The sequence below is a fragment of the Alosa alosa genome, chromosome 2, assembly GCF_017589495.1.
Source record: "Alosa alosa isolate M-15738 ecotype Scorff River chromosome 2, AALO_Geno_1.1, whole genome shotgun sequence".
Classification (NCBI taxonomy): Eukaryota; Metazoa; Chordata; class Actinopteri; order Clupeiformes; family Clupeidae; genus Alosa; species Alosa alosa.
In genome coordinates, this window is record NC_063190.1 from 9,162,722 (window position 1) to 9,190,218 (window position 27,497).

At 42.7% G+C, this 27,497-nt stretch overlaps 1 protein-coding gene across 1 annotated transcript; it reads right to left on the reverse strand.

Moving 5' to 3' along the window:
• Window positions 1–2,115: 2,115 nt before the first annotated feature.
• Window positions 2,116–27,108, reverse strand: eda (ectodysplasin A). Its single transcript, XM_048238206.1, has 10 exons — window positions 27,027–27,108; window positions 24,973–24,977; window positions 23,962–24,276; window positions 21,618–21,723; window positions 6,605–6,640; window positions 5,964–6,218; window positions 5,829–5,863; window positions 5,568–5,619; window positions 4,888–5,009; window positions 2,116–3,879 (listed from the first exon to the last, which is right to left on the reverse strand). The coding sequence occupies exons 1-10, from the start codon at window positions 27,106–27,108 to the stop codon at window positions 3,619–3,621; spliced, it is 1,269 nt and encodes a 422-aa protein (XP_048094163.1). The 3' UTR covers window positions 2,116–3,618.
• Window positions 27,109–27,497: the final 389 nt, after the last annotated feature.

The window sequence follows — 27,497 nt, forward strand, 5'->3', positions numbered from 1 at the left end:
AAGCAGGATTAGCTGTTGAAAGGTTTCCAGGGGATATGTCATAAAAGGGATTACTACACTTAATCAGACTCATTCACACATATGGGAGATTGAGAGAATGCATGTTTACTTAACTTCTGCTGCCCCCCTTTTATGTTGACAGTGAATACTCTGCTCAAGGAGTGTGGGGTTATCTCTAGAGATACCTCTTTTACTCTCAATGGCAGCTGTCCAGGTGGTATAGAAACTACTGAATGGCGAAGGCCTTTGAGATGGCATTTGTAATTGGTTCATCCTGGTATTTGAATGTACAATGCAATAGGAGAAAGCAACATTTGGATGGTGTAGTCTAATTAGAAATAAAGCAGAACTGAACAACATACCCCCCACAGGTTGTCATGAAAAAAATATACATTCCACATGGCATTTATGGTAATGATTTGATAAACAATTGGACAAGGCAAGGAGTTGTTTAGTGTGCTTGGTTTCACTTGTTTCAGAAGTACATACATTTGTGGCCTATGCAAGGTTCAAGGTCATCTTTATTGTCCTCCATGAGAGCAAATATTCTTAGAAATAAGACATCACACACAGGCAGGCATTCATTTGAACTAATACATATACATGTCTGAGACAGCTAATGAAATGTGAATAGGATGTGTCTGCGAGACTGAATTTCCTGCTTGCCTTCACCAACTATTTTACATGCAACAGAAACTAGTCTCAAAGGAAGTGGATTCGTCCCCCTCCTATCACTCTACCATTCAATCTTTTTTTTTGCCTTTTCCTTTTTTGATTGTGAAATGTTAGTGTCCTGAGGACACTGCTGGGCGTTATTGTGTGTATGCTTCGTGAGGAGTGTGTGAGGGAGTAAGGTGAGATGAGATTCATGTATATGAAAGGCCAGCAGTTGAGGAGCGAGGAGATGCAGAGGCCAGTTCTTCCTGTTGGATCCAACAACCCCACACACACACACAAGTTCACACTCACTCTTGCAAACACACACACACACACACATTAAACTTAAGGAAATTCAAAAAAAAAATGCAGGACAAATCAGGTAACTATAGGAAAACCAGTGTTAAGATGCACAGATAAACAAGCCATTTGGGGTTCAAAGACTGATCCATTTTAGGTGGTGCCCATTTTGTTAGGTGAAACACCCCCAACAACTCAATATACATTCAGACCACTGTGTATTGGATATTTAGAGGCCAGACAGTCGAATACAGTCATCAAAGCTCTCGGCTTTGAGATGCGCAAGACTTGTACTGGCAAAGGTGATACTGCAGTCAATGGCCTTTCCTACTGATCCCACATTATCAAACAGGTTAAACTACTAAGCTAATGCCTTTTAACGTTTCAAATGTGTAAGAAATGCAGGGGACTGACTACAGTATCAGCGACTTCATGGGGATTTTTTCTGTTGGTTTAAGTTATTTTCTACCTGAAACTGAGAAAGCTTTGGTGAAGGCAATCATTACATTTTTCATATTCCAGTCTCATCCTCCTCTTTGATAGCTTGTTGACAAATAGTTTTGAAACCTCAGAGAAAGTGGGTAGACAGTGTTAGTTTTTGTGATGTACTCGCATACAAAATAAAAATGTAAATCATTTTAAAGAATGTACTTAAACTGTTACGTTAAATTCAGTCTAAAATCATGGATTACACAATTGACCTTGTGCCAGCTATAGGTTCACCGTACTATATTTGACAGTGAAATCTTTCAACGTTCTAAAGGTTTGAAAGCAGGTGACATTACATTGTTGCTCTTCATTATGTCGAACTGGCAGACAGACGAATAGTCAAAAATCTGCATTCAGATTTAACAAACGCCACTAAAGGCATAGCTGCAGTTGTCCACTTAGAGGCGCTGTTGCTATTCACTTATGAATAACTACACGAAACAGTCAAAAAGCACACTCGATTTAAAATCACTAACAAATGCAGATGGTCTCTAACTGCATGGTATTCTAACCTCAGAGATACAAAGGGAATTGTATAACACAACATTCTTCAACTACGTAGCAAAAGCTATGCATAAACAACCCAGATTACAGAAACTTTGAGAGTGAGGAAGAAACTATTTAATATTATAAAAAATCAGATCCATTTACAAAACCAACCAAACAGAATTCTATTTATATACATATTTACACCCACAATACAGTTTACAAATGTACATTATTTTCAGCAAAACAGGATAACAAATATACCATATTTACCTACAATATCACTCAAACACATTAAAAATATTACTATGTAAGAAGATTCAATAGAAAAATAGCAGAGATTAAGAGGCCTACAAGGAAGTAGGCATTTAGACTGACGCCATACTGAATCAATGTTCATGTTCACATTCAAAGCTCCTAAACAATGCTTTCAAATTAATGTTCTGACCTTCCCTTAATTGAGGCAAAGGTTAATACAGCGTCAAGCAAATATACTTCTTACAATGACTCCTCATAGATTCTTCTTTCGCCAGAATCGTCTGGGAGGTTTCTACATCTGATAACAGCTCCTCACAAAAGAAATAAAAAAAAAGTCCATGTGAAATCATCAATAGGGTAATATGCCAGAGAGACTGCAAGTGTTACCTGTGTCTTCCCCAAAACAGGGAACATGTCTCTTTATCAAACATCTCATATCGCTCCGTTAAACCACCCACTGTGATTCCATGTCGTCTGTGATTTCCCTTCCAGATGTGAACTGACATCAGTATACACAACTGGACCCTTTTTGGCATGTACAGCCTTGCGGAAGTTAGTGTGGATGTTGACTAGTAGTTAATCTGATTGATGTGGGACCTCTTTGCAATATTCATTCAAGAGTAGTTACAATGTTGGGTTATATGACTGTGTTGAGTTACATGACCACTTCTTTGAATATACAGCATTGTCTTCAGGTACATAGGTACATGGCTTAGTGGTTGGTTATATGGCAGAGTATGTGGCTATATGGTTGCATTTCGAGCTAAAATGTTGTAATATGAACTACAGGGCCATAGGCATGGTTACATGCTAACTTCACAGGGGCTTTATCAATTCTTGTTTACTGGTGTCCATCATCATTCTCAGAGATAGCTTATGAGTCTACATGAGCAAACTATTTGTAGACAATTTGTAGACTTATAGAATCCTACATGTGTATCTCAATTTACACCATTTCCTTTTTTTTATCTTCTGGTGTCTCCAATGCAACTGTTACATGACATACTGTTGCCTTATCTGGCGAGCTATTGCATGCATGCGTCTCGATTACGTCAGTTGGCACCAGAACTTTATGATTACTGTCAAGGATTCCCAAAGAGTTCGTCATGGTGCCCTAGGAGTATGGAATCCCTCCTTGCTTCCAGGGCGTGGATTAGTCTGGGTGTGCGGCAGATGGGGTGAGGGGAGAGGAGGTGCTGGCCCAGGGTCTGAGGGTGGAGGTGAGAGAGGGGAAATGGCAGAAGGAGGTGGATGGGGGTGTCTTTTACTTTGTCTCGATACCGAGTAGTGATAAACTGACTTTTTCGGTTTCCTAGGATCATCCCCTACAGGCAGAGACGAAGGTTTGGGAGTCTGGATAAAGGGGTGCGGTTTGCGGTCGGAAAAGGTGTGTGTGTGGGTGGAAATGGTGGGTGCCCTTCATTAAATTTAAGCGTGCCCGCCAGATGGAGCCTCCCCCAGGCGGATGCTGCCCAGGAAGGTGGTGTGGTTGGTCATGCTGATTGAGGTGTCCTCGTACACCATGCGGATGGAGATCTTCTGGCGGGCGCGGAGCAGGCACACCCCGGCCGTGTAGCACGTGTTGAACTTGCGCTGGCCCGTCTCGATGCTGCGAGTGCAGCGCAGGAACGGCGTCTTATCCACCATCACCTCGTAACTCGCGATGTCTGTGAAGTTCAGGTAATATACCTGGCAGGGCACGCATACACACACACACAGACCAGAAATAAACATTGAAGAAAGAGTTCTGAAGACCTTAAACAACAATATTGCATTAGCTGATACTAAAGTGCATGCATATGGTATTGGGAACATAACAGCAACTATCATTAGTAATCTCTTAAAATTACTAACATTACTTATACTTCTAAAATATAAGCTTTTAGACTCCCCTTGACTTAAAAAGTGCAAAATAAATACTGAAATCCCCTGGCCGTGTATTAGTGCGCACACTGGTCCTAACGCAATGTCCCACACAGGAACCCAATTGAAACAGCCACAGACTTTAGGCTGCAGCTGTGAAAACTTCTCACCTTAGTCAAACTAATCCCACATATCAGAGACGACATACATTTGTGGTTTGCAGACACAGATGTGGCCATATTTTATGTTTGGAGGGAGATGAGTGGGGGGAGGGGGTGTCTTAAGATCAAAGCTATGTTCATATAGTCTGTCAAAATAATATGCCTTTTCCAGACACTTGTTGGTTTCTTTAAGGTCACAACTTGTCAATGACTGCAATATAAGATTCTGAATCGAATGCATCAAACAGCTCTGATCCCACTATGACCAACTCCAAATGTTTGCTGTCTGTTGAGGTTGGGATGGAATGCTAAACTGATGTCCCTTTAGGAGAAGAAGGTGCATAATTCCACTGTACAACTGGAGATGGTTCTGGTATTGAAAAACACGGCTGGGTTCATTTGAACAAGTAATAAGCCCTCATCCTTTATTCTTATGTCAAATGAAGGGTTCACTGGCAAATCTACAACCACTGTCTCTGTTTAGATATAGAAGTATACAGCCTACTAATTTATTCCCGACGTGAAAAAAAATAAATAGTTGTGCTACATGCAAGTTGAGGGAACAGATCCACACTACCAATTTGTCACTGCATCATTTCTGTGTAAGCCAAGGGGGAGTCCAGTGACATGCAGGGCAGGTGGGAGTAGGAGTTAGGTCAAGGACCGTACTCACTTCTACCTGACTATAGATGAAGTAGGTGCCATCCACCAGCACCTCCAGTTCGCCCGAGTGAGAGTGCATCTTAAACACCTTGTGATGCATGGAGATCATTTTCCAGTTTCTGAGTACGCCTTCTGAAAGATCTCAGTGTGAGAAAAATGCAGTCACTCAACATCCGTAATAAGAATTAAGACACACAGACACACACATACATACACACAAACAAACATAAATTCACACGCACGCCCGCCTGCCCGTGTGTACATACACACACACACACACACACACACACACACACGCACACACACACACTTCCGTGGTCTCTCCCATGATTTAAAACACTGTCTGGCTGTCATTGACATGTCATTAACTTGAAACTTAACCATACTACACAATAAAATCACAAAACACACAATAACTTGGCCAACTGGGAAACATTTTAAATAACGCCGTTGGGTAACACTGTCAGCAGGACCCAGCGGAGTGGAAAAAACACGAAAGCAGAGAAGGCCTTGCATTTGTACAGAACATCTAAAAAGCCTTTGATACTAAATCAACTCAAGTGTTCAGATAAAGGTTTTTGTTCTCCCAATGTTGCTCATCAGTGTTACCCAAAGAGTTCCCCTGTGTGTCATAAGCAAAAGAGAGAAGTTGCTGCGTAATTGAAGAGGTTTCTAAAAGTTAACTCTTACCTTCCTTCACCTGTATCGTGGTCTCTTGCCCCTGAAGATGAACCACGGCTGGCTGTGGGGCACAAAGCAAATAAAGATCTTTAAGAGACCACCACCTAGTGGCCACTGTTGGAACTTTGTGATACAAATGAACATAGGTAAAAGGATGCAAAGGTACTAGAACAGAGAAAAAGACTTTCATTTGTTCACACTAACATTCTCTCACAGCTTATTGTAACATAACTTTTCGGCAAGTTCATGAATTTACCAAGTCAAATATACCTGAAAGTCTTTCTGCCGGCCCTTGTCATTTCCCCCTGGAGGCAAACAACATGAGGTACAATAAGATACGTGCAACAGTCAGTTATACATTTACCCTGTTCATTAGTACAGGAGATGGTAAGGAGTAATATTCACCACTTCTGTAAGAGGAGGATGTGGAGTTTGTGGAGTCAGTGGCGAGCTTGGAGCGTGATCGTTTCGTACCTGACGAACCTTGGGGCCCGGGCGGACCCTGTGGCCCTGGGGGGCCGGCCGGCCCTGGAGGACCCGGTGGTCCAGAGGGTCCCATGGCATTGGTGCCGGGGATGCCTGGTATGCCAGGGATACCCGGGGGCCCTTGAGGCCCAGGAGGGCCTGGTGGACCAGGGGCACCTGGAGGCCCTTTCTTGCCTATCGGGGGATGACAACGGAAACAGGTTACATGGTGGTAGAACCCAAGAAAAAAAAACAAGAAGTTTTGAGATAGCTGTAAATTCATTTCTTGTGATCTTAAACTCAAACAAAATAAACCGACAAAATGCTGCACAAATCTGGGTTAAATGTACAATGTATATGCCTTCCTAAACACACACAAACTGTCTGTACAAATGTGGTACAATGCTGTTTCTGAAGCTAAATATGGTGTCTTTTTATAAACCGACAAAATGCTGCACAAATCTGGGTTAAATGTATAATGTATGCCTTCCTAAACACACACAAACTGTCTGTACAAATGTGGTACAATGTTGTTTCTTAAGCTAAATATGGTGTCTTTTTATGGGCTGTGGGAGCTGTACCTTTTTTCTTTCTTTTTCCATTGCCACCATTTGGATCTGAGAAGAGAGAAGGAGAATATCAGTGTTTCAAAAGTTAGCTTCAATTTCATGACCTATAAAACCACCACACTGTTGTACGGACACCCCTGAGTGTCAGGATCTAGCCTTATGTGCTATGTGCATGTCTGTGCCTGGAAATAAATTTAGATAGGCTGAAGTTTGTGATGGCATCACTCCAACGCTTGAGGATGATTAACGATAACATCTTACAACACAAGGCCAGCGTGTTGTTTTTTTATGCCTTAGAGATAAATAAACAGATTTTCATCAGTGGGTCTGTTTAATGAGGAAAGCTGGCTGAAATCTGGTCCACGTTAGAGGAGGAACGACGCATACCCTTTCTCTTTCTCTCTCTCTGAAGAGAAAAGAGGAGGTAGTGGTGGGCCTGTAGTCTGGGAGTAATTAGCATTTAGAGACTGTGGAATTTTACTGAATTAAAATAAAAATGGTCTCACAAGGTAGGTTTCACTAATGCACAGACACACAGGAACTCGAGGAAAGCCACAGCCTCTGTGGCAGGAGGGAGAGAGAGAGAGCAAGAGCGAGGGGAAACCTGGAAAGATTTCACAGATATTAATTTGCCAGGTATTTTAATATTCTGTGCCAAGCACATGTTGAGCCCTTAAAAAGTTGAAGGGCCGTAGGGGGAGAGGAAGAAGAATTGTTCTGAAGGAGACTCAAATGAAACATTTCCCAGAATGCTCTGGGACTTTTTCTCTGAAATCAGGATCCAGAAATGTGGCACTTAGTGCGAGCAGTAAAGTCCGGTTCCTCTGGTGGTTTTGTGGCTCAGTCTTGAAGCATTTTAGCATCAAAAAAAGATGTTTGATCACTGTAACTCCATGGAGCCACCTTCCAGAAACATCCACTCCCATCCAATATTATCTGGCAGCACTAAAAACGTTTATTGTGTATGTCTTTAAAGTAAATCAATTGTTACCATGATTATGTCTTATTAGTTACTTAATTGTTAACTCTGAAACAACAAAACATGTTTACACCGCAATGCAATATGACAGACGCACAAGCACAAAGAAAATGGAGCCACCTTGGCAACAGGATGTCCTACAGGATTCCTACTGTGTACTGAATTTTGCTTTGTGTTTTACCACAAATAGTTTTTACTAGACGCACACACTCACTTTCAGTCAGCAAACAATATCAAGTTGAAACTTGTAATAAATATTTTGAAATCTAAAAGTTTGCCTGTTCTCAAATCTTAGAGCCATTGAGACCTCCCTAATATAATTTTTTTCCTTACAGGTATACTGCTCATGACGATGTTAGTTGACATTAGTGTCAAACTAATTTAATGAGCTCATATTGACAGATCTGTGTGCCCTAAAATTAGTAGAATCAGCAAGGAGAGGGAATGTGGTATGTCTGATTACAAAAATAATAATATAACACAGCCATAATAAATCACAGTGCTTTTACTTGATTTTACTTGACTTACTATATAATGAAGTACATTTGAAGGCAAGTCATTTTGTTCTTTAAAGGTACAGTTAGCGATCACACGCTTGTCATTGTCACATTAAGCAATCATCTCCTCACAATCTGCTAGCTGCCCATTTCGTGAGTACACTGTCAAAAAACCTGGTAGGCAGCCCAGGCTCCAAAAACTGGAAACAAACAAAGTGGGGGCAGCCTTTCCCCCAAACTAAAACAAAACCCTGTGTGGAGTTTCTCTGAGAATACTGGAGGGAGGGTTGAGCTACCTCTCTGGCATGTTTTGTTTGGTCATTGGTTAAAATATAATGTATGTTGTTTTGAACAAAAGCGTCTGCTACTCATTTTAAATATAAACGTAAACATAAACAAACACAACTTCCTGCGCAATTCCAGACTGCGCCTTTAACACAAGTGGAAATTTAGATGTTTTACAGGAGTAATATTTCCCCAAGAATGTCTCTGCTTTTATTCAAGGAGAGGATTTGTGTACTTTGCTCACCACTGCATGCACGCGTTTGCTGCACCACAACATGCACGCGTCTGCGTCAGCTCGACATTACTAATGATGAGTATTGGTTTTATTACTACGTTTGAAGATGACACACAATATAAATGACATATAAGCAGACCCTTCTCTGGGTACCAGAAAGGTAAACGATTTTAAAAGACTCTAAACAGTGGTGCTGAACCAAAAGAGGGCTGTTCCATGGAGGGTTTACCACAGACCTACAGTACGAGTCAATGAAACGAGCATCTTACCCACACCATGAGCTTGTTTAAACTGGATGGTGAGTTCCCCCCATAAGACATCATTTTGCTTTTCTTAATTCAAGTTGTTTCTGTGCGTCGCATATGCGCGCTTCTCACGCAATATCTCTTTTTCTCAAAACACCAGAGATCAAAAGTAAGACGAACAATTTGCTAAAGACGCTCCCTTCAAATTCTGTATTCGTTCCAGATGCCTTTAGTTTGCCGCACGTTCAGTACATTCTTTGATGTGAAAGTAAACACGGATTGCATGGCGTCCAGTCGATCGACACAGAGCAGGATGCACTGTGCACCAGTGGACAGGCAGGAGACAGGATGAGAGAGGCCAAGAGGAAAGGAAATAAAAGAACTGTGTCCAGCTATTGGCCTTCTTGCTTGCTGCCTCTCACATACTAATCATGTTGCTTTCGGTAGTCCCTCAGGTACCGTTCATTATCACCGAGGACCAAGAACACACACACACACACACACACACACACACACACACACACACACTTTCTGCTACAGTTAATGGTTTTAAAAGATCAACAAACCAAGATTGCTATTGAGGAAGCAAACCCGGAAAAATGTTTATCTGCTTGCATGACAGAACAAGTCAGGTAGCTAGCCATCTGCTTCCTCTGATGCCATCAGTTTGCGGTGCCAAGAACAATCAGACTGTAAGATTTAACCCTTTGAGGAGTGAGTTGTTCTGCAAGTCATTCGAAAATGATGTTGAACGGATCTAAAAAATGTGCTTCAAAAATTAGCTCATTATCACATCATCAAATGGAACCTTCACTTCAATTTCAATTTTCAATTTATTGTGCTTATAGAGCGCCAAAACATTACACATGTATCATGGCGCTTTACAGAATGAGCGCCAAAACATTACACATGTATCATGGCGCTTTACAGAATGTAGGTAGAGAGAGAAAAAAGGAAAGAAAGGAAGAAAAGAAAAGAGAGAGAGAGGCCCATGGGTAACAGGGGGGAAAAACTCCCTAGAATTGGAGATACATATAGGAAGAAACCTAGAGCAGATCCACGACTCAAGGGCCTGACCCATCTGCCTAGGGTCAGTACAGGACAGTAAGGTCTGTATACATGACAAATGCATATGATAGTCAGGTGTAGAGAATAAGACATGGTGTTAAAAGCACTTGAGCTGAAAGTTACAAGAGGTGGGATGATTACGTATCCGGTATGATAATTCATTAATCCTGATTTAGTGACAGAAAGTTCAAATAGTCCAGCGTTGGAATTGTCCAGGGGAAGGGAGTTGTCAAGGGGCATGTGGTGGGTCGGCAGACGGGCCAGGAATCCGGGCAGAGTTGTCATAGGCAGGTGATGGGTCGCTAGGCTGTACGGGCCAGGAATCCAGATAGGGGGACACTTGCCAACAGCATCATCATATATTTGTTATCATATTCCATAATCAACAGAGAATTCACAGAAGTTCCCTGCTTTGTTTGCGTGTAAAGGTACACGGTGTTTCTGGTTTCTATTGAAGTCTTGACTGATGGGGGTAAACACTTGTCCAACTCAGTTACCATGACATACACAATGTGTCTCACAGAGTGAGATTTATGTGTGGGAATGGCTTCAGCCCCAGCTTCCCTTTGGTTTGCTTACTGTCCACAAAATCAGGACCATATCTGCCCGGAGGGCAAAGACCCTGGCCCCGCAGGAATGCCACTCCTCAACCACGCTTAGTTCCTGCTCAATGTTGCAGAACCGCACACTCAGTAACTCTGTACTTTGACTGTAGCAGCAAGTGTAAAGGGGTTGCTGAGGTTTGATAACATGGCACTATTCAGGAACATATGCGGTTGGTTGATGGAACTGTTTGGCTTGAGTTCCAGTTTCCAGGAACTAGAGCATATACAGCATGAGCCTCAAAGCCACATCAGTGCTGGCTATATGGACAATGGGACAATATAACCAATGGATACTATGGCCTGGCTTTAAACTAACCAGTTTGACAAGATAGTTCAGTGAGCAGAAGAGATTTTGTATCATATGCAAGGTAGTATTTACTACTACACTAAAGTTTTGTTTTGTATGCAAGTCACTTTGGGCAAAAGCTTAAACTAAAGGATAGATAGATAGTATCTATCTATCTATCTACATGCATCCGTGTGCGTACAAATATTCCCTGAATGGTATAGCTGCATGTATACGCACACTCACACATACGCTGCACTGACAGATTTTTACTCATGCATGCAAACATTCCCTGAATGGCATAACTGTTTGTGCATACGCACAAAGAAACACACACACACACACACACACACACACACACACACACACACACACAGAGAGGCAGACACACTTAGTGCACTGACAGATTATTTACTCATGCGTGCAAACATTCCTTGAACGATATAGCTGTCCAATTCTTCATATGCACACACTCACACACAGACACAACAAACACACACTTAGTGCACTGGCAGCCCATTACTCAGCTGTTTGTGCTAGCAGGTGTCGCCACTTAAACATGACCTCAGCTTAAGTCTCCCTTCACTTTAATGAGCAATAAATACTCATCAGCGAGGACATGGACACAAACAACAAAGTCTGTCCTGTCCCCTCTTCTTCTCCATCTCCCCCCAAACCTCACTCACTCACTCCATCTATGTGTGTTTGTGTGTGTGTGTGTGTGTATGTATACACACACAAATAGGCCTACACACGTACACACTTACGAAGTCCTTAGTGCCTCAACCCCCTTGAGATTTCACTTCACAGAAGAGTCCCCCCCCCCCATTGACTCTGTAAACAGATTGTGACTTGGGGGGAAAAAATAGAAGTGGTAAAACGCTTTAATGAATGGAACAAATTAGCATCAAAGAGGGCCAGCATTAGAACCACATTTTCACAACACGTACTGCAAAACACATCTGCCATGGGACGCAGAGCCAAGCAAAAGGCATACTTAAGGCAAAGTGCAGCAACATAAAAGAGAGCTGATTATTTTAGAAAGGGGTGCTGTGCCAGCTCAGGGTGAGCCATAGGACGAGGGCATGTGGATGTTGGTGTGTGTGTGTGTGTGTGTGTGTGTGTGTGTATGTGTGTGTGTTTGGGGTTCTCTCTCTCTCTCTCTCTCTCTCTGTGTATGGTTGTCTGTGTGTGTGTGTGTGTGTCTACTGGGCCCCTCCTTCCCTCTTTCTCACTGCTGATGTTGGAGAGATAGCCATGAACAACACCAGTGAGCACTGTTATCTGTGTCACTATAGATGAAATCAGTGTGTCTGAAGAATTGGTTCGGAGAATATCCAAACCACTCTGAAGCTTCCAGCCACATCCTCGTACAAAACTTCATGATGCATGTGAAATCAAAACTAGCTCACTCAAACACTTATGTACTGATGTTATGCAAAAGTAAGCTAACAATTCCCCTTGGCCCAGTAATATTTATTGCCTTTGTGATTACCCTTGGCCCAGCAATATTTATTGTCTTTGTGATGCACTGTGAGTCATTTAACCCTTTGTCTCAATCACATGCACACCCTAATTCACATCATCACAGAGTCATTATAGAATCATTTCTCAACAACTTGAAATACAATGGACCTCACAAGTATCTACGGCTTCAGTAAAACCATTATTTTACAGCCAGATAGCACACAGAAGTACATGTTTACTACCACACTCAGATTTAGACAAGAGGACAAGGGGCCTAAAATGCAAGAGGAAATACATTAACCCCCGAGGATTAAAATCATCGTAAATTTGACATAAATTGGGGGTGCTGAGGCACAACTGGTAACCGCGCGCGCCCATACCACATTCGGGTCCAAGTGTCCATGGGGACTGGGTTCGAGTCTCTCTCTCCCACTCACTTCCTGTCACTCTCTCCACTATCCTGTCAGATTAAAAGCATACAATATATACAGTATACTACATTAGTAAATTATCAGATTGATGTTAAAGGAATGTGTGTGTGTGTATGTGGGTTTGTGAGAGAACAAGAGGGAGAAACATTCTGTAAATCACATTTCACAAGGAGTATTCCTGTAGCCTGGAGATTCCAGACCCTGGTAATCTAGAAAGATTAAGGGTCTGGCCACGAATAATGTAATGGCCTAACTCGAGGGGCGGCACCAAGCATGCATTTGAAAATCTCACTGCACACAATTGGATAAGACTATACGACCAATGTTTACTGACTGATTCCGGACTTCGACGCAATTGGATAACATTACGACTGTCATCTGTTTAGCTCGCCTTTGGCCCCCCAATATCAGATACACCGATGTGATTGGCTCCTGGCGATACAAGTGGCAAAAGTAACGTGCATCATTACTAATTGCCAGAGTGTCTCGCAAAGACAATTCAAATGGATTTTCCAGGGTAGTATTCCTGCACATCTACTTCCGTTAATAAGAGCTCAACAACAGTGGGCAATTACCACAGCAGAATGCTAAACATGAGCTGGGGCTATCCATCAGTGCGTCTGAATGAGACAGGAGTGATGGGATCAAAGCTGGGCTTTATAATAAAAGAAGAGGCTGCAGACGCCTGGCCTGGCCTGATATATCTGTCCTGCTTTGATTTAAGAACTCCTCAATCTCTATTCTGTTACAATGAGCCTGTTAAATGTTAGGAGTCTGGGAAACACCTGTGTGTGTGTGTGTGTGTGTGTGTGTGTGCATGTGCGCACGCAACTTTCTGATCATTTGTGTGTGTATATATATCTGTTGTACAGTTGAACTAGACATCTTTTATGATCCCTGTTTACAATTATGGGTTTGAAACTTTTTTGGAATAGAAATGAACGCATGAGAAGCCGTAAATTCAGTTCAGATAAAACAGAATCTTAGCACTCAGCTGACTGACGGACACTTTCAACTGGAGGTTCTTGACGCAAGTCTCCAGTCTGCGCTCATTCTGCCCCTCCAGTCCTCTCCTCTCTCACATCTAGGCCTTGGGGGCTTTAAGACCGCCCTCAGAGCGACATGGCAGCATGCACAGACTGACAGGATTCAGCCGCGTCTAGTATGTGATGACTTAACTGCATCTGTTTCAACAAACACGCTAATGACACAATTGTATACAAAAATACAGAGATGGAGTACGCATTAGCGCATAGGCTAACAGTAAACAGTAGAGCTTCGTACACACAGCCAACGGCTGGCTCGTCACCCATTGCCTCAGAAGTTGTAATTATTTTGACTTTGAAGTGTGATGTCTCACGTTGCCAATGGTTATTTCACCTGTAGTCAATGGTGGTTACTCATTGCTAATGCTTTCCTGTCTGGATACGGCTTAATCATGGGTGCCCTATCTGCACAGCCACTGACAGAGGACTGGGGTCAGCCACAGACAGCGCAGAGAGCATCGCTGCATATGCACCATCACTCAACCAACCAGTTTTGAGCAGACTTAGCTCTCAGACTTAGCCCTCTTTTTTAAGATTCCAATGGCCCAGGCATTCCAAATACCAATAACACGACTGATTTTCTTAGCCTGACTCATTCCAGCCCTACAAATACAGAACGGACCTTTGGAACACTTTGGAACAGGAACACTTTGGAACACTTGGCCTCCAGCAGAGTTGAAAGGCTATACCACTATCACCGCAAGACATTTTTGCCTTCATGTCTTTAAATTGTCCATGCAAGGCTCTTTCTAGAGGCCATCACAGGACATCTTGTCTTTATACAATAAAACACTTGCTATCTCCCCCATTGTGGAAATGCCCCATTCCATCAGTCCCACTGCGTCCCAAACAGAATGATGTAGATGCAGTCTTAAATGGTGCATAGATGAACTTCGGCTCATCCTGACCGGGGCAATTTGGGTGAAAAGGACGGTGAACCTACCCATTCAAAACACACTTGTTGTCCCTTTTCAACAACAGAGTTAAGGATGTTTGTAATGGTTCATTGGCCCATGGTAATGTTATAAAATTTTGTTTACGATGTCCTTTTCCAGTTGTAGGTTTATACAAAATGACATCCAAGATTCAAAGAGAAACAGACAACTTGGAACCATGAAAAGAATGAGGTCCTAAAAGGGACAACTTATCACAATTTTAACTTTATGCAGATGTCCAAAATATATATTAAAAATTATTCGTGCAAATGTACAACCCCAAATCAGAAAAAGTCGGGACGTTGTGTAAAGATAGATAGATAGATACTTTATTGATCCCCAGGGGAAATTCAAGAAATTAAAGTGCAAATAAACACAGAATGATATAATATACAAGTCTCGTAAACCCATATTTAGCAGCAAAAAGGACATAGACAACATATCAAATGTTGAAAAGGAAAAAATTTGAAAGTGATGCCAGCCACATGTTCTTAAAAAAAGTTGGGACAGGAGTATGTTTACCACTGTGCTGCTTCACCTCTTCAAAATTCTGTAAATGTTTAGGAACTGAGGAGACCAGTAGCTAGAGTTTTGAGAATGACATTTTATCCCATTCCTGCCCGATACAGGATTTCATTTGCTCAACAGTATGGGGTATTCTTAATCATGTTTTTCATTCCATGATGCACCTAATTTGACAGGTCTGGACTGCAGACAGGCCATTTTAGCACCTGGACTCTTCCTCTATGGATAATGTAAAATATGTGCAGAATTCATGGCATTGTTTTCCTGAAATATTCAAGGTCTTTCCTTGAAAAGACATTGCCTGGATGGCAGTAAATGTTGCTCCAAAACTGTGTACATCATTCAGAATTGCACACAGTCATAGATGTTGGGTTTCGAACTGAGCACTAAAATAAGCTGGATGTTGAATACTTTGATAGGCCCTCTCCTCTTTAGTCCAGATGAGTCCATGATTTTCAAAAAGAATTGCAAATTTTGATTGGTCTACCACAGGACCTTTTTCCACTTTACCTCAGTCCGTTTTAAACAAGATCAGGCCCAGATAAGACTGTGGTATTTCTGTAGCATTACAGAACTAGCATTTCTGAATTGAGCATCAAACTGTGCTAATAGACAATGGTTCAGATCAGAAGTTTCCCTGAGCCCACAAAAACAGGTCTGGTTTTAATGCAGTGCCATCTGAGGTCCAAAACACCACAGCCCTCCAATATTGTTTTTCAGCTCTATCCCTTGTTTGCAAATATGTCTCTGGGTTCTCTAAATATGTTAATGATATTATGTACTAAAGATACATATAGAACTCCCCAAATTCTCCATAATTTCATGTTAAGAAGTATTAAAATTGCATTGTTTCATCATTTGTCCACACAGGTTTACACAGAGTGATGAATACCCCTACATCTTTACTTCTAAGAGACTGCCTCTTTGGGATGCTCTTTTTCATACCCAATCATGTTGCCAGTTTCCTTAATTTGTTGTGAAATATTCCTCCTTTTGTTTTCTTTTCCAGCATTTTGTTGCCCCAGTCATAACTCTTTTTGAAACATGTTGCTATCAAATTCAAAATAAACATACATTTTCCATGAAATAGTCAAATTTGTCATTTTCAACATCTGATATGTTGCCTGTGTCCTTTTTGCAGCTAAATATGAGTTTATGAGATTTGAGGATTATTACATTTTGTTTTTATTCACATTTTACACAATGTCCCAACTTTTTCTGATTTGTATAACATTCTTAACAAAGTTATACAACAATATCATTAAATTATATTTCCGGCAGTTATTCTATAATCAGCTTGGTATCAAAGTTTATAATGGCACAATGACACAAATGCCCCACACCCCATCATCAGAGAGGAACCTAGATTTAAGAGATCTAGAATAATTATAACTTTTTGTTTCAGGGGGTGAAACAAAAATAGCTTAATAAAACACCTTCAAATATAACAACTAATGCAACAAAGTAATATTCAGCAACTGTTTCAATATTACTTAAATTCCAAGGTATGATCTCATAGTTCTAATCTCCATTCTGTATAAGGACCCAGCTCCAAGGGCCCATTTTAGTGTTGTGTTGTAGAATTGTATTGTTCCTAAGTCAGGCACATCAAAGATCCTTGATTACTAGCAAGATAGAGCAACTTAATTCGTTACTATGGGAGCAAAACGGGACAGTTCCGGTCTGAATAAGTGGGAGTGTCACCTTATGTCACTATAATAAAATAATATAATAATAACATTTATTTATATAGCACTTTTCAAGCACAAAGCACAAAGTGCTCTACAGACAAACAAACAAACAAAACAAAGCAAAAAACAAAACAATAGTAATGATATCAACAATAATAATAATAATAGTAATAATAATAATAATAAAAATGATAAAATAGTAAACTACCAAACTACAAACACAAACTTAACTAAATATATATAAAAAAGAAAATAGAAAAGGTATACAGTATAGTACCCAAGACAAAATAAACAAACAGAAATGATAATAAATTAGCAGAGACATGAGTGGAATCATTCACTATTTAAGGAAAGCAATTTTATATAAGTGGGTCTTTAGACTAGATTTGAAAACAGCCACAGATGCTGCAGATTTGATATTATAAGGGAGGCTGTTACAAAGCTTGGGTGCTCTAACTGCAAATGATCGGTTACCCCTAGTTGACAGTTTACTTTCTGGAACAACTAAAAGTCCCAGGCTGGAGGATCTGAGGGGCCGAGCTGGACAGTAGGGGGTTAATAAATCTGTTAAATAGTCAGGTGCCAAACCATGTAATGCTTTATAGGTAATAAGGAGGATTTTAAAATCAAATTCAAATCCTAAATTTAGACTTTGTCAAAAGTCTGGCTGCTGAATTCTGAACAGTTTGTAAACGAGAGATGGAATGACGATTTAAACAGGTGAATAAGGCGTTGCAGTAATCAAGTCTAGATGAGACAAATGCATGTATAATTCTCTCTGTGTCCTTTAAAGAAAGCATTGATCTGATTTTGGAAATGTTTCTCAGTTGATAATAACAGGACTGCACAAGGAGTTTTACATGTTGGTCAAATTTTAAATCTGTATCAAATAAAACCCCTAAGTTTCTAGAAGTAGTCTTGTTATTTGAGGCTAAATTTCCAAGAAAAGTCTTAGCTTGATTATAGACTTTGTCAGGGCCAATGAAAAGGACTTCTGTTTTGTCAGAGTTGTAGGAAATTCTGAGACATCCAGTCTTTTACATCAGCTATGCAATCCTGCAGTACAGTTAGCTTGTTAAGCATGCTTGGTTTGACTGAGAGGTACAGCTGTGTGTCATCAGCATAGCAGTGAAATGATATGTTATGGTGGCGAATTATGTGGCCTAGAGATAACATATACAGGGAAAACAATATTGGTCCTAAAATTGAACCTTGGGGAACACCGCAAGTAATAGCTGAGGTAGAGGAAGTAAAATTACCTATTGAAACAAAAAATGTCCTGTTGGATAAATAGGATATGAACCAGTCCAAAGCAGGACCCGTTATGCCAACCCATTCTCTTAGTCTTCTAATTAAAATAGCATGATCAATGGTATCAAAAGCAGCGGTGAGATCCAGCAACACCAAAACAGAGTGCTCACCAGAATCAGCTGCCATTAGTAGATCATTGGTTACCCTGATAAGAGCAGTTTCAGTGCTATGCATAGGACGAAAACCAGACTGAAATTTCTCCAGGATGCTATTGCCCTTTAACACTTCAGAAAGTTGCATCAAGACCACCTTTTCCAGAATTTTGGAGATAAAGGGCAATTTAGAGATTGGACGAAAGTTTTTTAGAATGGAATGATCAAGGCCAGGTTTTTTTAGGAGGGGCTGGACACTGGCTGTCTTGAAAAGGTCAAGGACACACCCTGAGGAAAGATAATTATTTAAGATTGATAGCCTAGGGCCTATAGCACTAAACACATTTTTGAGAAGAGTGGCTGGTAAAATGTCTAAAGGACTAGATGAAGGATTCATTGCTGCAACAATGTCAGTGAGAGTCTGTATAGAGATAGGTCTAAAATAACTCAGGTTATTAGGGCAAGAAGGGGGGCATGGAACATTAGCAAGAGACATCGGAGATGGGATATTTGACCTAATGTTAGCAATCTTATCAATAAAAAATTATTAAAACTTTTCACACTCATCAGCAGAGGATGCCAATACAGTGGCGGGAGTAGGATTCAGGAGGCGATCAATAGTATTGAACAGGAATCTAGAATTGTTTCGATTGTTAGCAATAAGGTTTGAAAAATACTTGAAATATACACTAAATAAACTTTCTCTCTTAACAAGCAATAAGAGCAGATAAACATAATTGTGTTCACAGTATTATTGTCTATAATTATGTATGATACCAATTAATCGTTTTTAGGACATGGAATGAATAATTTAATTAGTCTGTGAACCGAGCTAGCTAGCTAGCTAACACTAGCTTTAAACGCTATACAAGTGAATGGGAGTAGCTATGGCAATACAGCTATGCGCTAACAAGTGACTAGTAGTTGAAGGACTTCGCTTAAACTTAATATACTGTTGCAAGTTCACTTTAACTAATGTCAGTAATGTTATTCAGCTAGTTGTCATTTCAAAAAATTTACACTTCTCCGTTTAAAATGTTACCTTAGCTAAGAGGCTAGCTAGCATGCTAACAACCAGACAGTAACTGGCAGCAGCATGGTCTGATATTAAGTTATTTTATTACAAATCCGAACACTAAAAAAATACACTATTAGGCTTGAAATGATTACAAACACTTACAGAGTATGACACAATTTTCCAAATAACCCTCAACAAATCCAGAAAGACATAATGACCAATTTATTGGTAAAATTCCACAAGTCTCCATTGACATTAGTGCAGCGAGGGCTTACTCTGGTCTGCATAAAGGGGATTCCCTGCAATAATCGAACGCGGAAGTTGTCGAACGTTTGCGCCTCTCGCTCCGCTTTAACCCTCTCTGGGCACATGTCCAGTGGTGTAATTATGTAGGCCTCTATGCTTTTCCCTTTCATGTTGCTAGGGAAACAGGCATTGCAGCCAAAGTAGGCTAACTGCTACAAAATGATGTCTGCAAGATTGGCTGTCAAGCTGAGCTAATGTTAAGTTGAAATATGAGAACATGAAACTCCATCAAAAACTAAAATACAGGCCTACCTCTCTCAAACACACACATGCACAGATGATGCATACGAGCAACAGAGAGAGAGAGAGAGAGAGAAAGAAAGAAAGAAAGAGAAAGGCACAAAGAGTTGCACAATTAGACATACAAACTGAGCTTTTTTGAAATGCTCAGAGCGATTATAATGTAAGTTCTGTAAATCAGTGGAACCAAATTCTTAGTTATTAGTAATGGTTCCAATTATCCTTCGCTTTTAAGGCTTGTTTGTTGTGGGTTCATCTTTTCATGCCAATCACATATTTTCTCTTTCCCTCTTTTTTGCGCAAATGTCCGGATATATGCTTCACAATGGTTTTGGGCATGTTAGGATGCGGAGGCCAAACAGCCATCTTGTTGGCAGCCACACGCTTGGCATCTTTCTCTGCCAAGTCTGCCAAGATTTCCTGGCATTCATCAACCTCTGACAAATACACTGGCACACCTCGGTTCCCTCCTCTCCGGTGGGTGTACAGAGAGACAGAGAGAAGGGGGTAGAGAGAGGGGAAGAGAGAGAGAGAGGGGGGGAGAGAGAGACAGAGGGAGAGGGAGAAAGAGGGAGAGAGAGAACACAACAAAGAGGAGTAGAACATAAGCATGTGTAAACACTGTAAACAGATTTCTTCTTTTAAAGGAGGGGTTCACATTGTCATTCAATTAAGCCGCTGCAACATGCCCTCAGCTGTCATATGTACATACCCATTTCTATCCATCAAAAACAAAAAAAAGCGATGAGCTGACTAAATGATTAGTCAACTCTGCCGTTTGTCTGTGGCTTACCCTCACCTAGCCAGGCATGAATCTGGGCACATCATCCCAAGCGTCTCCCTGAATCACTGTTTTGATTGGCAAGCCAACAAGCATCTGCTGCCTCCCACCCACAGCACCAGAGAGGAAAGGGGATCCTGCACAAATCAAATCACCGGCAGCGAAACGGGACACTCACGAGAGCCTCGCGCCACCTGCTCGTCACCACTCATCTGACTGCTTCTTGGACCGCGCCAGTGGGCAGGAATGCCTCTTGTGTAACACGAGAGCAAGCGGGACGAAGAGGTGTGCTAAGACTATGGGACATATGAGCATATAAAATATGTATACACACCTGGGGGTTGGGGGGCACTGGGGGTTCTTGACATTCCCTGACACTCAGTATAATGACAGAAGCCAAACATCTGACTGCTGCAGTTCTCATATACCCACATCTCAGCCTGTTCACAGGGGCCGGCATTCTCCATCTCCACAACAAACGGGCCCGCATTCTCCACCACCACCACTACCACCACCACTGACGGCAGATACCACTCTGCTTTGTGTATGTCACAGCCGCAGACATATGCACACGAGAGATATGGGCTCAAGAGGCCATCAACATTCTACTCCACCCCCACCCCATCGCTCTGTCTTCTGAAAAATATGCAATGTTGACCACATGCGACAAATTCATGCAATTCTTCTCTGTGTTGTCAGACTTTGTTAACACCTTTAAATCCTGCCACATCCTCCAACCCCCACCGCTCCCCCGTACACACACACACACACACACACAGACACACACACACACACAAAGTCGGACCCAGTAGAGGAAAAACAAATGACAGTTTAAGCAACATCTGACGACACACATTCAACATTTCTCCCTTACGGCGCTGTTTACAGTCATGTTCCGTGGGAGGCCTGAGCGCTACATTAAACATTTCATTTTGACTGATGATGTGGGAAGAGGCTTAGAGTCTCCGAGGCTGTGGGATACCTTGGTCTTTTTTGCCGTTCTGGCTTCTCTTGATGCGATGGACGACACTCTCGGCGGTGAGATGAGAATCCCTCAGGCTGCTCCGCCCGATGGACACTCCCCCGCTCTGGAGGGACAATGACAAGGGACAAGGGGGGACAGACAGTTAGCCTCCAATTCACATTTATTTAGGCAATATACAGACAATGACTTAGGCTGATCTGACGGCGATTTTTTTTTTTCACCCTGCAGCTTAGGCTGGAGACCAGTGCATCTTTTTCTGCTGCTTCCGTTACATTTTTGCCTGGACCAATCACAAGCTGGCTTATCCACCTGGCGCGCTATTGGCAGGTTTAAAACAATAAACAGGCTAAAGCGCCCGTACCATGAACAGGTCCAAGTGCCTACAGGGACCCAGGTTCGAATCTGACCTGCGGTCATGTCTCGATCCCCCATCTCTCTCTCCCACTTACTTCCTGTCTATCTTCACTATCCTGTCGGAATAAAGGCAAAGAGCCCAAAAAATATACTTAAAAAAAAAACGATGACGATAGCGGGAGAGCCTCGCTCTGCAAGCCTCACCCGGTTCGTTGGTCAGATTGGTGAATGATTATCCAATTGCGTACAGAGTCATTTGAACTATGCCCGTTGATCATGCTTCTTGTGCAGTAGAAAATACATACCGGACTCCCCAGACCAATGTTCAATCTTAAAAGATTGAGCTTGGTCTGGTGAAAGCCAGACTAGACAATAACGACAAACACGGACAAAAAAAGGTAAAGTTAAAGGTCGCCGATATTTAGCAGAAGCTTTTAACCGAAGCAACACAGACATGGACAAGGTTGGGGAATGAAACCCTGACCCATCGATGGTCAGCTGCCGGCGAGGCTGCCACTGGTCCACCACTAATCCCACGTACTGGTTGTTTCTGGACACAAAGAGCGGGTATGGCCAGTGTTGGCAAAGCCACTCCAAAGTAATACATTAGAAATTACTTCTTGCGTCATTGAGATATCAGTTGGATTACTTCACCCACTCCAAGAAGGCTGTGTTCCTAGCTAAGCCATTACAATTAGGAAGTGAAAAGCAAATGGACCTGGCATCTCTTTACTGCCACATGTTGCTGTGTCCTTTTTTGTCTTTTCAAGAGTGTTTTGATTTCTGTGATGTGTTACACAATCAGCTCAAGGTTCCTGAGCAATAAGGACAAACAGACAATGATCACATCACATCACAATGATTTGAAATGTTAAGTAACTCTTTACATACACAAAGGAAAGTGCAGTTACTTCAGCCAGCATGTTCAAAAATGTGTGTGTGAACAAGAGATGGACTGTTTCTATGAGCAACAGGAAATTAGGTCTGGGAGTGGGAGTGTGTGTGTGTGTGTGTGTGTGTGTGTGTGTGTGTGTGTGTGTGTGTGTGTGTGTGTGTGTGTGCTAATACATGCCCGTGTGTGTGTATGAGCGTATCTGTGTGAGTTCCAGGGAGCCCCACTGATTTACAGCACCTAAGCATTCCTATGGGATGATCTTCCACTTCCACTACACATTACTTTCTCTGTCTATTCCTTCATCCCTCTCTCTCTCTCTCTCTCTCTTTCTCTCTCTCTCACACACACACATCAAATTATCATGGGACAAGAGCGTTTTTAGGATAAACACAGTGTGACCGTGTGAATGAGTAATTCCCAAGGCCACTTCACAGCACAAACACAGGTGGCCAGCAGGATAGAGAGCCGTGGGATTGTCCAACTCCATGGACCCTGACCCTCTCTCTCTCTCTCTCTCTCTCTCTCTTGATCAAATTGACCTAATGGCTTCTCCCCCGTCCAGAGCCAAACCCCCCCTCTGTTATCATGCATGGGCTGGGCTGACGGAGGGACGCGCTGCCCTGCCAGTAACAGTGCTGAACTCCCTGATCCAGTTCAGCGCTTTATTCTCGTGCCTGCTGCTAATGTTAGCCAGGTGCTGAAGAATGCTCTGAGCCAGGTTTGTGTGCGCTCACACACACACACACACACACACACACACACACACACACACAAAATATACTCAGGCTGGTTAACTTCCAGCTGAGCCGACAGACTTGTACATGTTCCACCTTTATGATGAGTAAGCATGTCTGCAACATTAACCTTTTAACACAGTCTACTGAGACAGGGATTGGGGGGGCTGCATCAGAGAGTGAGCATGTGTGTGAGAGAGAAAGCATGTCCAAGCTTATAACAATTAAGGGAGCACTGCTAGCCAGAACAAACTGTCCACTCATTTTCATTCCGAAACTCCTTCACTCATTCTTAGAACGATGGGGCCCATGATGCTTGTGGACTTGTGACCTCAGCCATTCAATCCCTTAAACTCACGAGACGGCTTCCCATAACCCCTCTTCCCTTCTCCGCCCCCCCTCTGATAACCTCAGTCTTGTCCAGCAGCGTCCGCCTGTGGCCCCGGGTACAGTGAACCACTGGCCCTCGGCCCTGCTGACAGACCCCCTCATGCCCCCCACCCCAACCCGGCAGCAGCCCAGGCAAGGAAGCTTGACTCAGACCCCCCACCACCACCACCACCACCACCTCCATCACACATCCCACAAGAGGTGTACACTCACAGCCCCCCTCTAGGAGCGGAATGATCCTTAATGACTTCAATGCTCGTGGAATGAAGCCACTCATGATCTTCTTAAAACAAAACCACACAAAAAAACACAAAAAAAACGACCGAAAAGAAACGATCCAACGTGGTAATGGCTTCGTTTTTCGCTCCCCCCAGCTTTCAGCCACTTGTAAAGAACACCTCAGACACCCGCTTTCAGAGGACTTGGCCTGGACCACTGTACATCATGTTCAACACGATTCATTAAAAAAAGGAGGAAAAAGAGAGAGAGAGAGAGAGGGAGGGAGAGTGAAAGGAATTCATCCCATATCTTAAGTCCTTAGCCTACATCGGCTTGTCAAGGTGTAGGGTGTCACACTTAGTGGATTAGGGGATGAAATTGGGAGAGTTTGACAGGAGCTTGTGTTCGCTGCACAGGTGTAGCTTTTCAGAGGGGGAAAAGCTAAACTAACAAATCTTTCCCCCTTAGATAAACTGTCTAAGGAGCGCCGTGATTTATGACAAGTGTCAAGGGATTGGCTTTCATATCCCTGTTGAGAGGGAACAAAGCTCAGGAGCACGCGCCCCTGTGTGTGTGTGTGTGTGTGTGTGTGTGTGTGTGTGTGTGTGTGTGTTTGGCGAGCTTGTAAATGTCTTGAGAATGGAACGCTCTTTTAAGTCGGCCCATCAGTCAGAGTGGCCCACAGGGCAAACACGAGTGTTGTACATCAACAACAAGCCGTTTATAATTCAGTCCCATGGAAGAGACTCAACCCCCTCACAGCCCCTGTCCAAAAAACACATGCACACATTTACAAACATTCAGAGGAATGCTGAAAGTGGCCACAAAGCACGGATTAGGTTGCTGAGGTTTCGGGTTTAGACAGGTACGGGCGCAAAACCTGATCCAGCGGGCAAGAGCGGATGGCAAGGCCAGGTGGGAACGTGATCAGAGGTGAGGAAGGTGTCAGGGTAGGAACAGTGTCAACCAATTGAACACTTCCATAAGTTATTTCCAGAAACAAATAAGATTAATGCAGCTTCTGATGAATGTTAGTGAAGAAGCAGAGAAAAAAAGTGTTTGATTTTTCAGTGGACGTGTGTGCATGAAGACTCTCACTTTCCAAAAATATGCACACAACACTCAGGTCATGTGTAAAGTTCTACACATGTCAAATATGCACATACAAGCATGCTTGAATTCCCAATTGACATTTAGCATTGTACAGTATATTGTGTATTAATATGAGAATGTGAGTACTTAAAAACAGCCTTTATGAGACTTCAGTGAAAACTCTGAAAAGCAGAGGATGAAAGGACAAAGAGACCTGGTGGATGATGGAGAAGGTAGAAGTAGGGGTGGAAGAGGAGGTGGTGGAGGAGGAGACTAAGATGGGAGTTGGTTTGACTGGGGTACTGACCTGCCAAATGCTAACCTAATGCCACACTGTCCTGAAAAGGCTCAGAGACGAGCTGTCTAGACTCTGCAACATGACCCTAGCGTGGGACTCACTGGGCGTGAAGGCCCGCTGTACTGTGAGGTTCACATTCCACCCTTTATCCCCACCGAGTGACTATACCTGCTGGAGAAGATGAGATTGGAGCTATACACACACACACACACACACACACACACACACACACACACAAAAACACAATCACCTTACACAAACACCTTACATAAACAAACACAAAGATTTACCACACACATAGACACAACGCACAAAGATGGAATCAACTGTAATTAAAGACTATAAAAGCGGTAATGTGCTGTTAAAAAGATACAAAAGATTTATGTAACTTAGGTCACAACCACTATAGCGTGGTATGTGCTGGTATTGGCAATTGCAAGCCTGACTTTGCAATTGCCAATACCAGCACCTTTGTGTGTACTTGTGTGTCTGCTTGGCGTGGGTGAGTCACTTGCTCCGACTTGTGTACCTGATAGGATGCCTGTGTTGAGTGACAAAGCACACGCATAGGCCTCCACTTCAAACCAATTTGATATGACCCATGAGAAGCCCCCCCTCCCACACACACACACACCCCCAAAAAAACTACAGAACTACATGGACCAGCCAAAGAAATGCCGGCATTTCCGAAGTCCCCGACCAGATGCATTACACAGAAATAGTGCTTTTCTAGAAACCAGATTCCTTTCAAACCCGAAGCTTCACTGACCTCCTCACAATTCTAAGGCTTTCTTCAGCCATTCCGAGGACAAATACATCTATAATAATATAATAATAATAAGTTTATTTTATACAGCGCCTTTCTCAGCAAAGACAAGCTATGTGTATAGAGCTGTGTGTTAGGTGTGTGGAGGAGAAGTGATCATTAAACAAAAAGGTCTTGAGATGTGCTTTGAAGAAAGGAAGAGAAGGACAGGCACGAAGAGGTTGGGGGAGGGAGTTCCAGTTTGGGGGCCAAGGCACTGAAGGACCTGCCACCCAGGGTGGAGAGTCTGGAGCGGGGGATAACTAAGAGGTTTTGGTCAGAGGATCTGAGTGAGACTAAGAGATCTTACTATAGACTTATCCATATGGAAAGCCGAAGTAGGCTACAACATCTAGCACACTGAAAGTGAAACACACACACACATGTATGCACGCTTGCCCACACCTATTCTCCTGAGCTGCATTATCGCTGCTGGCATTGTTAAATATTGTAATGCCACTCATGCAGCGACTTGTTGTGCATTTTTGGCAGGGCCCTGGAGTGCTATCACTTTTGGGAATGCTTTTGGGAAAGCAGATCTGTCGCTCCAGGCTACCGTTTTATTGATTTATTTTCAATGGGATCTGCGAGTGCGTGCCACGCCAGCAACGGGCCTCACCGTTGGCAGCTATCAGGTTCAGCTCATCTGGTGCCCGCTCGCCCACCTGCCGCGTGTCACCTTCGCTGCCGCCGCCGTTCATCTATTAAACATGGAAACCAAAGCCAGTAGGGGGTGGCTCGCCAACTCCTGGCAGCGACCGAAGCAGGACCCCCACCACCTCAAGGCTCTAAACTTACTGCAGTTGGATGCACATCACAAACATGCCAGCCCTGACGCAGGTGTGCTGTGAAAAGCGCTGAAACTCTGCACGGCAGACTACTGGGCACGGGCAGCCGCTCCTGAAGAGCCGGCCTGCCCGCCCGCCCACCCCCTGAAAGCACGCGGCACAAAGGGATTCCGTGCCACACCTGACTCGCGTTGTGATAACATCTACAAGCTGTAAATTCATTTAAGAGCACAAAACCTGAGGTGTATTCTGTCTGAGGAAGAAGAACAGAACAGATCTTTCTCTAATAATGACTGTTGAAA

Excerpts from the sequence above, each read along its gene's own strand:
- eda (XM_048238206.1), bottom strand. The coding sequence starts at position 27,108 with ATGAACGGCGGCGGCAGCGAAGGTGACACGCGGCAGGTGGGCGAGCGG. Across the intron at positions 5,010-5,567 it reads CACGATACAGGTGAAGGAAG|AAGGCGTACTCAGAAACTGG; the intron begins GTAAGAGTTAAC and ends GAGATCTTTCAG. Across the intron at positions 3,880-4,887 it reads TCATCTATAGTCAGGTAGAA|GTATATTACCTGAACTTCAC; the intron begins GTGAGTACGGTC and ends GTGCCCTGCCAG.